Genomic DNA, 12,581 nt, shown 5'->3' on the forward strand with positions numbered 1-12,581 from the left:
CATTTAGCTAGGAAAATAGACTCTGCTGTCTTGGTTTATTGTTGCTTAAAGTTCTGTTAAACACTGCTGATGTTTTTGCTTTTTGGACAGATGCAAGCTGGAGGCAACGTTTGTCTCCAGGCAGCAACAAACCTGTTAAAAGCTGAATGCGCTGACTGTATGCTAGGGATTTTCTGTGCTCAGCTCTCTCCACACCTTGCATGCAGTTCCCTCCCTCCCATTTTTCTGGAAAGTTTGTAGGGTCTATTGATGACTAGAATGTTTGTGGAATTTTGGACACAATTAGATATATTGATCAAGGTTTAGCACGTTATGGACTGACATGAATACCACCAGAAGGGATGTATTTTCCATATTTCACCTAGACAAAACTCAGTTGTGGGTTTGTTTTTTCTTTTATGGAGTACAGGAAATCAACTAAGACTTTTCAGTACTGTACCAATAAAGTAGGTAATTAAAATTCTCTCCTGTAGATGATATCATTCCATTGTATTGAAAAAGTCTGACACCTTGTTGTTTCGGCATCTTGTCCCTACTGTGTTTTGGAAGACTGTATGCATGAAAGAGTATTTACAACTTGAGCTGAGGTGATTTAAGCTAGGAGCTAATTAGTCACATACTCCTGTCTCATTGCATGTTGGCTGGGGAATGGTGAGAAAATAAACTGGCACTAATTTCCTAAGGATATATCAGGCAACCTGCTCTTTTTAGAATGTTAAAATTCTTCCTAGCTGAGCTAATGACAGAGGTGTCAACTTTTGCAGGAAGCAGTGGGCTCCTAGGATGTTTTCATCAGCTTGGAGGCATTTTGGTCAATCCTTTAGCTGTTCCCCTGTGAGAAAGAGTGATTGGAGCTGCAGCAGAACAAAATTAAAGGGGGATTACAGTAAAATAGTTTTTCTTACGTTAAAACTTTTTTAAAAAGAAGTGGGCAAAACCCTAGGAGAGCCAAAGCCTAGATTTTACTCCCTGCAGTGTCTGGTGGCCAGTGACTTCTTAATTTAAGACACATCACAGTTCCCAGAACAGGGACCAGGCCCCTAAGCCACTGCAGGACTGTCTTTTGGACTGAGTTTGAATGCTTCAGGCTGAAGAGGGCACAGTATTCTCAGGTACATTTGAACTGCAAATTCAGTGAGGACCAGGAAATGAGCTAAAGCCCTAGGCTGCTGCCTAATCGTTAGCTTAGCCCCATCTCTGTTTGGGACCGTTCCATTTCTTGGCTCCTGCACAGGTCTGCCAGAGAAGGGTGCTTAGCTCTGGCAGGGAGGGTGGGAACTGCTTGGTGCTGCTTTTTCCTTAGGGCCAAGGGTGAACCCCTGGCTGCCTTTCTGGCAGTACTGGTGTTGCCTACGTCTCCCACTTTCTGGCAAGCCACTGAAGTACTGTATTGTGTAAAAATGTGGGAACAACCACAAGCTTACCCTCTTCTGCCAATATTTTAAGGAAAAAATGGGGGACTGATTATTTGGACTTCAGGAGCGATATGGAGACCCATGTGCAGGCATGTATGTCAGGCTGTGAATCCCAGTCTCAGCATTGCTGTTAAGCCTATAAATTTGGGAGGAAGTCAGCTATAATCCTTTCTTCACCGCTTCCTGTTTGTTGCTGTAGGTTCCTCTGGCTGCTGTAAATCTAGTCCTAAATGTGTAACCTTTCCCACGGATTTTGTGAGTCATGTCAGAACCTGGGGATTCTCAGGCCTGTGAGATGAACAGTAACATCTGGGTATGCTGGAAGAGGATTGCGTTTGAGTGTAAAACTGGAGTCACGGCTGAATGAAAGGAGAGCTGCTGTATACATGGGAGGAGTTTTAGTTGCTTCTGTTAATTTGGACAAGCTTCCTCTTCAGCATCTCCCTCTCTGGTTCCAGCATTTGTCTTCAGAACTCTTTGCATCCTTACGTGGTGCTGGAGATAGGCAACCATAGACTGGGTCCTCTTGGATGGAGTAGGACAAGGTGGAGATCTACAAAAGGATTTGTAGAGTTGGATCTTGTTTGTGGGCTGTGTTCTTTCTGCATCTCGTTTTCTGAGAAAAGCACAAGAAACAGTTCCAAAACTTGGCCTCAGTTCATGGAAAGGTAGTGTAATCAGAGTGCTGTGGCAAAACTGCACCCATGTGCAGCAGTCTTACTTCGTAACCCTTTCCATCCTCATGCACGCACTACAGTGCCTGCTGGGCAGCGAAGGTGGTGTTATCTTCAGCAACAGTTATGGAAAAACATCATTTTACTATAGTCATCTTAGTTTCATGGTCTTAATACTTGTGAACTCATTTGCATGGCCCAGATGGTCTCTTGAAAAAAAATAAACTTTGCGTTTGTTACCAGCCTGCAGCTCATTTTCTTGGCTTCACCAGTTTTGGGTGTTGTGCTGTTTTTCTGTGTGACCAGAAAGGCGCCTTGGTGCTCGCCCATTTCCTGGCTGCAAACTAGATTTCACTTCTGATTTCCACAAGAAAGTAACAGGGCATGACCTGCAATTTAATTCAAGCCTGTGGTTGCAGAAAGATGGATAACACATGCAAGACCTAGTAAGAGACTGGTAAATGAAATGGCCAGGTGCTTTAGTTTTGGTGAAATCCAGAGCAAGAAGTGCTTGAGACCTCTCAAACCTTGGAAAGGTGCCAGATTCTGCAGCCATATGGTCAGAGAGTGCAGGAAGGGCCCACTGACATGAATATGTCATTTTGTACTTCCAACAAATACTATTTCAGGCGGCCTGAAAACTCAGGAAAATCATCACCCCCAGAAGTGTTTGTCACTGCCAGTTCTGCAGACAAACAGGCTAAAGATTTAATTTCAATAAATCAACGATGGTAGGTAGAATGGGGCTCTACAGTGAGCTGGAATTCCATAGTTCTCAACAAAGTAAGTTATGGTTATAACAACAACAACAAAAGAAAAAAGTCAAGGAATATTAATTAAATGTAAATTGTCCTGGTACCTGATCTTTTGAAAAGCAGCAGAGCCTAATTAGTAAACTAATAGTTCTCAAACGCATTAGAGGCTGGTTTGTGAACACACAGTCAGTCTTACCGCAGCAGGCCTATGATTTGAAGTTTAATAAAAGGACATTAAACACTTAAAAGTGTGTGGAACTAAAAGACTTCTTTTCTCTTTTTCAGGTGATACTGTCACTATTGGAGATGTGTCGTTTAAACTCAAAACACCAAAGAACCCAGAACTTGTTCCACAGAACTACAGTAAGAATCTGCTTTCCTTCTGAATGAGTGTCAAGGCTTTATTTAAAAACTTTTACTCACTGGAGTCATCCCCCTGACTTTACTGAAATTATCTAAGAAATATATTTTGAAAAAGCATGCCATTTGGGGAAGGCTGTCTTTGCTGAGTTCTTTATCTCTGGTTCGGCTGGTTATATAGGAATCTCTTAACTTTGAATGTAACTTGGCCCATTGGTCAGTGGGACAGTAAAAGGATCGTTTGTGTATGTTTAAATAATTTGTTCCAAAGGGGTCTCATGCAGCAATTACTTTTAAAAATGATACAGTAATCTCAAATTGTTTGGTCATAAAACTGTGGCAGTTTAAAATTATCATTCAATTGCAATATGATTATATGTCCTAGGAGTTTTCTGCTGTATGGCAGATGTATGGTGTTTTTCTACTGTGATATTTAGTATTCCTGGATTGTCACATTATTGTTGTCAGCAAACATACAGATCTTTACAATCCATCAAGTTAATGAGAAGTCAGTTGCATAGTAATTTAAAAAATGCTATCAAATACTTACAAAAGACACAGCCAATTATGCACATTAACAATGCGCATATATGTACTTCAATTAGTTCACATTATGTTTTGATACCTTATTATAAATGCCACAGATTTTCAGCCATCCGTATTTCCTGGTTGGTTGTTGAGAATACATGCTTCTTCTTGAGCCTTGCCTTTTGCACTGTGGATCAGCAAGTGAATCTATGTTTTCGTTGTGGCATTTCCTGGCACAGTACAGGCCAGCTATTTCCTGAGGATCCAAAATGATCAGTTGCCATTTGTTCAGCACTTTCACGTGTAGACTGCTGGATACCTGAAATTTGAATTAAAAAAACCCCACCAACTACTGATTTTTCCACCCAGATAAATTTCTAGATCAAAACAAAGCACACGTGGCATTCCCAAGAGGTATGTAGGTCTTATACTACACTTAGACAAGGTCAAGTATGGAGAACTCCCGGTGACTGTCGTTGCTGGGCTTGGAAGGTTCTACAGCTGGAAATGGAGTGTAGTCATTCACTTCAAGTGAATTTGCTTTCCAACATGTCTGAATTAATTCCATGACATTTTAAAGCAGACGCCACTGTTCTTTTAGAAGGATGGCACTGAGAACATCAACACTTGCCACTGCACAGCTGGCAGGATGGCAGGTAACTGCTGGGAGAGAGATATTGAGGGCAAGAGGTGTACAGGTTACAGGTGTACAGGGAGTACTACTGGTACAGTAACAAAAAGGGCAGGAGCTGCTGCGTGGAGGTTTATATCGTTGAATTCTTAGGCAATAGTACTTAAGTTCATCAGACAGGCTTTAGGTGGCCCTGCTTGAGCAGGAGGGTTGGACAAGATGACATCAGAGGTCCCTTCCAACCTCAACTGTTCTCTGTTTCTGTGATTCCTGACTTTGTAGCAGCTGTAGGATAGTAGACCTGTGCTACTATGGACATGTTTAGATGACTGTTTCTTAACTCTATTCTGACATGCAACATTTCTTCTGAAATGTTTGTCTTTTGAGAGGTGTAGCAGGAATATAGAATCATAGAATAGTTTGGGTGTGAAGGGATCTTTAGAGGTTATCTAGTCCAACCCCTGCTGCAATGCGCAGGGACACCTTCAACTAGATTGGGTTTCTCAGAGAGCAATATAGAAAGGACGATTTTGTTTGCATTCAGTCTTTGACTAGTGTGAAGTCTGCCAGTAGTCTGGTAGGCCAGATCACTGATCTGCATCTGGACTGTGGGCTGCTTAATTCCCATACCCCAGTAGGCATCATGCTGTGACACTTCCCTACCTGGTGATCTAAGGTACCGAAGATACCCAATGCCATGTGTCAACCCTAGCTGCCACAGGGTAGGCTGTGAGGGAAGGGTTTCTGTTTCGGACTGTAATGACACTTCCTATAGCTCCTGAGTTCCCTGGGAATGCGGCCAAAGACTTGAGAAATGCTGCTCTGTATTATTATTTTTTATAGGTTCTTAAATTGTAGATTTTTCTGTTTCAATAATTTATTTTGTATGCCTATTTTCTCATTTTGATCATGAAGTAAGGACATCAGTTGTTTATGTCAATGACTAATGTGATCTGTTTCACTTATTTACATTTCCTGTAGATTGTTTTGCTTTCTGGTTTTCTGTGCTCTACCAAATGTGTTAATTTTAACAATGCCTCCCTGCCGTCCACTCTTCCACACCATGCCAGTCACTGTTACATGTTCGGGTCAACCGGTTTGGTCAGTCACTCTTTTCAGTGAGATAAATGCTAGCTCTAAGTTGCTATAACAGCATCTCTTTCAGTTCTTTGGACTGGGAAGGTAGGAGAATTATTCAAACGTTTGATAGATTCAAGGAATCAGAGATTTTTCTACTTAATGATTATAAGAAGGAAAAGGTAGTTGAAAACTAATCTGATAGCAAAAAAAGCTGTTAAACATGGAACTGTACGGAATGATGGGATCTTAGCTAGAATCTGATACTACAGCTAAAAGTAATGTTTATTAGCACATATTAGGTGTATTATTAGTTGTTTCTTTTTTAAATAATCATGACTGAAAGGAGCCTATGTCTTGCTTGGGATACTGTGTTTCATAAGTATTCCAGTACTCAGAGTAGGATTACTTGAAGTACAAAATCTTGTTTATAAACCTAAATATTAAATTAATTAAAATTAAGTAAGGTAGAATACTCATGTATTTAATAGCAGAAAAATGGATTTCAAGTACTTGACCACAATTTCTTTGGATATTCAAATTTAAAAATTCTTTTTATCCCTTAGTGCTTAAGTTCTGTAGTTATGTTACTGTGGAGAACAAAGTTATATTCCCTTAGTGAAATGAAGTAGACTGTATTGGCTTCATGTCAATTATCTCCTCTTTGTGAGGCATTTGGAGAGTACGTGCATTACTTAACACATTTTTTTCTCGTTTTAAGAGTACTTTTTGTTTTGCTGTATGAATGACTGCTGCAGATGCAAGATGTTTTGTTGTAAAAGAGATGAACATAATTGCATATTTATCCTAATTTATAAATTGAAATATATATTTTGAAATTTTATTGTAGTAATATTACATTTAAATGCCCAAGGTACTTACCTGATTTCTTTTAAACTAAGACTAAAAATAATTTGGTCATCTACTCAAGTGGGAAATATCCCTGAAGAGGTCTCACACATTGTAATATTTGCAGTGGAGTAAGAACTAAGAGGAGGGAATTGAAGCAGTTAAGAGTTAATTTATTAGTACTGCATATGATATTGTTTTCTAGCTCATCATCTGTGTAGAATAGAATGTCTCTGCTTTGGTTATTCTGCCAGATAAAAGCCATGTTAAAATGTCGTGATGTTGAAGGTGTGTGTCTATAATTTACAGAAAATTTTAGGGGTGTTACAACTTTGAACTCAGCATTATTATTCTAGGCTTAAAATAGCCTTACAAATCTGAAAAAAAAATTGTAGCACGATAAGGAATGTAAATGAATTAAGAACCTACAAAAGTTTACATTTGTCATTTTGTCACATAATTGATACAAAAATATTTCCTTCTTTGTGTTACCAAATTAAACTGATCTTTAACTCCTTTATTGAACCTTGTCACATTTTGCAGAAACCGATAGGATAGGTACTACTGACTACCTTACATTTTCATGCCTTTGCTTTTCAGGTTTTATGCTAGGTACCTAGCAAGTTCCGTATGAAGTACTCCATTTTGTGTGTTAATGTAAAATATTAATTTGTTTTGCAGTTGTTGGCAAATGGCTTTTTCTTGTAAGATGATAATTAAAGGTACATAAAATCTGAATTGTTCTTATTTTTCTTTTTATAAGTGATGAGTAAAAATGAGTCATACTCAAGGGATTTTCGTTAATAGGATTTCTGTCATAACTGTGTCTGACACGTTGTAGAAACAGGGCACTTATTTTTGCACTGCTTGTTCTTTTATTAGTAAAAATAAAACCTACATTTTTAAAATCTCAGCATGCCTGAAAAGGACGATTGTTACTTCTATTATAGTTTGAAGAAACTTTGTAAGGCTTTCCGTGATAGTTTAGATCTCAAAAATGAATTGTGAGAATGCACGTTAATTTTTTATTTTTAATGTTGAGTTCATGTCAGTGTACTGCTTTTGTTAATGGTTTCTGGAAGTTTGATGAAAATGACAGTGTACCTGGTACTTGATGTCTTTATTACTCTTGACAAAACAATTCCTAACATATCTCTTCCAGGAGACTCTGTTCAATGATGGTAAATCTTCGTTAAGGCAGGAAAAGGGATGTTCTCTTACAACACCACATCAGCTCTGTTGCTCTCTGAAGGTGTAAGGGCATTTGGGAGTTTGGCTGTAGTCGTGTTACATGCGAACACATCGAATTGTGGAAGATTAATTTCAAACAGTGTCTGATTTTGTTCCAGGTGTCCTGAGTCTCAGCACCCTCCCCAGTGTGTGATCAAAAGTGATATGCGTGTATACAAGGGGTTGAGTGATAAATCCTGTTAGTTTTGTCAGCTGAGATATATGGAAGACTAATTATCATGAGGAATTAAACAGAAGGTTTGCACGTATAATATGAAACACAAAAAAGTAGCACTAAATGGATTTCTGTGCTTCAAAGGGAATTGTTTTAATGTTGAGGAAATTTGGGTTATTTCTCTGTAGTAGGCTCAGTTCCTGAGCTGCCTGCAGTTCTGTTGCCTGCAGTTCCTGTTATTTATTCTTCACCTGAAAGATTGGTATTCCCGTAAGAGAAAGACACCTTCGTGTCCTTCTCCCAGAATGGTATGCACCACATACTGAAGCAGGGACAAGCATGTGTTTTTGTTCAAAGTAGGTTCAGATTTGTGCCAGAATGTGTGTTTGTTCTTCTTTCTGTTAACTTTACATCTGGGTGTCAGAGTGCAACACGTTACAGGGGCAGGTTGTATTTGCAGGATGACAATCATTTTGTGCTAACAAAGAGATTTGTCATTAGATTTCTTCTTTCCTAGCCTTCTTTCCTTAGAAAGATGTCTGTTGTCAGAGATGGTGATTATTTCAGCAGTTGGTTTTTATGTATGCTTGCAAACTGATCTGCTACTTCACTGTTACTTCGCTAATCCAGCATCTGAAATAGTGGGGTTTTTGTCAGCAGAGCTCTGAACGTTTTACACCATTATCCCCATTTTGTCTATACCGAGAGTGAGGCCCAGGAGACTCAGGGACATGGAAACCTTCAGCGAAGGTCTGGGTGGAGCTCAAGGAGTTGTCTGCTCTGTTCCTTCTGCCTCAAAGCAGGGTCAGCTGAATCCGAACCATTCCCGAGAGGTGTTTGTCCTCCTTGTTCTTAAAATGTGCTGATGACACACATTCCAGGACCTCCCTGCACACTTTGCTCCAGTAATTAATGCTTCTTTTGTGAAAAAAGCTTTTTCTGATACCTCATTTAGATCTTTTTAGACATACTTTTTGCTCCATGGAGCTTGTTCTATCTAGCATAGCCATGATGTACAGATTACTTTTTCTTCACTGTGATTCTGTCTTGCATATTGGAAAACAGATGTTAGAGTTTTTGGTTGTTTCTTTTCTATACTGGTTTCCAATGTATTTAACTTTCCCATGTCCTCCAGAATTTTCATAATTCTTGCTCCTTTCTAGAATCTCTCAAACTTGTCTGTGCTGGGCTGAGCTGTTGTGCTCAAAAGCAGACACAATATGTCCCTCCAGTTGGAGTCTGAGCTACAGAGAGCTGCTCTGGCTGTGTATTTCCCTATGAGTTGTACATCCAGCTAAGAATAGTTTCATTTATTCTATGTTTATATGTCACTAAGAGAAACTTAGTTTTCTGAATCCCATTCGGTGTTCCTTCCAGAAAGCTGTTTCGTTCTACATGATTCCTTTATATTATCTTTTCATTTATACTCACATGGAGCAATATGTTTTACCTGTGTAGATCTTATACCTTCCTGTGAAGCAGTTGACTTGGTGGAGTTAATGATGAATGAGTTTATGGTTCATCCAAGAAGTAACTTCCCCTTTTCTAAGCCCCTGCAAAGATTCACAACTTGTTTCCTTACCACCGCAAGAGCAAAAATTGTTGGAATGAAGACCGTTTCTATGAAAAATTTATGAGGAAAAATAGTGTTCCAGTGAAAACTGTCATGTAACCACATTATGAGACTTTGAAAACTCCTTGTGCTCTGTGCATCAGCATAAAATAGGAAGAGCAGCGGTGTTTTACTTGTGAAGTGGTAAACGAAAGCAGCTGAAAGCAGGCCACATAGGAGTGCCTCCTTCTTTACCTCGGCCATGCTGCCTCCTTCACGGTGTGCTGGCGGCTTGCTCTCTTCCTTCATTGTCCCCCAGTCTGAACAAAGTGTGAAATAAGTCTCAGTGAGCTGAGACTTTTGAACTTTTTGAGACGTATTTATGTTTTTGGACAAAGACCTCCCTTCTTGTCGCCTCCTTCCTTAACCATATTTTAGAGCAGCTGCGCGCTGGGGTGGATGTACTGCAACTCTCTGGAGAGCTAAAGGACTCCCTTAGTAATTGGAGGAGAGGGGGATCTTTTTCCCCTCATGAACTTTTACCTTCCCTGCTAGAAGGAGCCATTCTCAGACTCTGAACACGAATATGTAGCAAAGGTTCAGGGTACGCAGAGGTCTTTTTTTATTCTGTTGAAAATTAAATACATTGGTGACGGTGACTTCTAAGTGCCTGTTAGTCGTTACGATATTGACCAAACTAGAGTCATACAAGGACATGAGCTCTAATGTATGTTGTAGCGTATCTGGAATATATGTTCTTAGGAATCAGGTCATTTAACTCTTTGCATCTGAACAGTGGGACGATGGTGTCCCCTTCATTTATGGGAATTCTTCTGTAGGCAGGACACAAGGACTTGCCAGCAGATACTTTCTGCTATCTCCAGTGAATCTTACAGCTTTAGTGAGTGTGCCGAGGCATGTGCCAAGAATTCAAGTGTGAGTGAACTGGAAAATTTCCGACGCTAGCATAGCCATTTCAGTCTTGGTTTTATCAAAAGCTGATTTGTGGAGCAAACAAGAGCAGCTACTGCATTTGCTTCAAAATCTATCTACAACATTTTCTTTTCTTATTTGGGGATTTCTCAATTCAGCTTCAACTGCTCACTTTAGAAAATGTTTGTGCAGATTCTGCTAGGTGTTGTCCTACTTATCACATATTACAAAGCAATAGAATGCAATTTCTTTTGCTGGCCATCCTTGATAGATAGGAATAGCAAATTGTAGACTGACTACTATCCTCTATGTGCCAGATGGCGTCTTTGAGAATACACTGTAGAGGCTTCCTACGCACCATCCTGCAGATTAAGAATATAGGGCCAGCTACTTGACTAGTGCAAATCAACAGAGTGGCACTAAATAGATTGAGCAAATCCAGTTTGCATTAGATGCTATCTGACTCATGGGATAATTAATAAAAATTGCTGTAATATATTACTGATGCTGTTTCCAGGTAATTTGCCCTGCCTTCTAAATGCAATAGAAAATGGTTATATGCTGCGTGTAGTAAAGTTAATATACAGTACTTGAACAGAGAGGAATTTTTTCAAGTAGCATTAGAGAAAACATAAAAGCTTTGCAATGCAGATGCCACAGTAAAAGTAGTATAAATGTATAGAATTAATATTCAAGATACTGTGTATGTGCATCTGAAATTGCTTTTGAGAAGCATACTGTGCTTTGGAAATGGTTTATGCAGTATAGACTGCAAGTACAAAAAATGTATTCTTCTGATTTTAGAGGAACATAACTGGGAAACTGAAGTAGGCTTAATATCTGGAGCAATGTATAGATATTACACATTAGAATAGAAGGAATTGACAAGTGGGAACTGATGTTGTGACAGTTCACCTTAGGGAATGCTTGCTTTGAATTTTCGGCATTATTTGTAACGGGCTTCCTTTTGAGTGAGTTTGCAGATGTTCAGTGTGCTGACTTTGTGATTGAAAACTTGTATTATAGTTGATCCAGCTGTAATCTGTATGTGAGGAAAATTATGTGAACGGTGAAGCAATGAAACCGTTTTCTAGGAAATGTGTCAATAAGGAATTGTGCCTTTCATGTCCTTTTCTCAAACAAAAAAAAAAAAAGGAAAAGTTATGAAATCTAAGATTTTTTTTAAAGTTGCATTTTGCAGATTAATATTTGGGAGAAAATTTAGACTGTTTAAACACAATGACAAGAATATGAGTTCCTTGTATACATATTCCTTAAAGTTTGCAGCGGGATGGCGTTCCAAGATTTTGGATTTTTTTTTGAATGCTGAACACTCATATTCTCTTTTACATGGCAGTTTGTCTTGCAGATGCTGCTGAACATTCTTAAATCCTGTTTCTATTTATGGTACTGCTTTTAAGTCTGACCCAAGTTTTTTCTTGAGGCCATCCTAAAAATAAAAAAAGATAGCTACACATACTAATGTGAATTGCACCAGAGGCGTTTGTAGTGATGCTGCGTCAAAGCTGCTTTTGCCATGCTTCTAATGCATGACTTCTGACATGAAAGAATTCAGTGTTTCAGTAAGATTTCAAAGCTTATTTGTCTACTTTAAGTAACAACTTTTTTTTGAGAATATCTATTATAAAAATACACCAGAGCCACATTGGTATGTTCATGCAACAGGTAGGAGTAATAATGAATATGCCTCTCAGTGAGATCTCTGTCTTGAAATTTTAATGGTACCTTCTGTATAATACTACTTATTTGTGTGGTGCTTTTCGAATTACCTTACCTGTCCAGTAGCAAAGTTTGGACAGGGCAGTTCTTCTGGTGTGATGTATTACCCTTTATTTCCCAAAGAATATATGTAATAGGAACTTTCTCAATTTTCTTTAATATCTCATAGGAAAGAACATGTTATTCTCTGTGAGGAATTTATTTGCATTTGGCCTGTTGTGTGTGGTATGTGTGATGTGCATTGCTTTTGGAAAACAGTATTGCAGCAAAGAAGAAAATAGTCTTACGTTCATATGATCTTACCATACCATATTTGAAAACTAATCTTGGGCATGCTAATGACAGTTATTTAGAAAACAAAATAAAAAAGCAAACCTGAAATGCTCATTTACAATTAATCTAATAACCCTGATGCATAGATTGCTCACCCATGTGTGTATGTTATTCTTGTTCATATTGATGGTAAGGATATACAATTTCTGTGGAAGTAGAAGAAGGTTTCATATGGTTTTCCTCAGTGCCAGACCAAAGCATTCAGTTAAAATTTTTGATAAAGTTTTCCTTTGCCACCTTTATGCTTGAAAAATCTTCCTTGAATCTCATACAGTCATTGAATACTGTTTCTATGGTCTTACAAAAATGAATTTTAATTCTGACTTACA

The 12,581-nt window shown here is 38.7% G+C and overlaps 1 protein-coding gene across 2 annotated transcripts in view; it reads left to right on the forward strand.

Moving 5' to 3' along the window:
• The window catches only part of VWA8 (von Willebrand factor A domain containing 8), a 195,207-nt gene that overhangs the window by 8,605 nt on the left and 174,021 nt on the right, over positions 1-12,581 (forward strand). For both annotated transcript variants that reach the window (XM_075087631.1, XM_075087621.1), the window contains exon 2: positions 3,130-3,207. In XM_075087631.1, the coding sequence (XP_074943732.1) occupies positions 3,130-3,207 (78 nt within the window). The remainder of the gene's footprint in view (positions 1-3,129; positions 3,208-12,581) is intronic.

The sequence above is a fragment of the Phalacrocorax aristotelis genome, chromosome 1, assembly GCF_949628215.1.
Source record: "Phalacrocorax aristotelis chromosome 1, bGulAri2.1, whole genome shotgun sequence".
In the NCBI taxonomy this organism is placed as follows: Eukaryota; Metazoa; Chordata; class Aves; order Suliformes; family Phalacrocoracidae; genus Phalacrocorax; species Phalacrocorax aristotelis.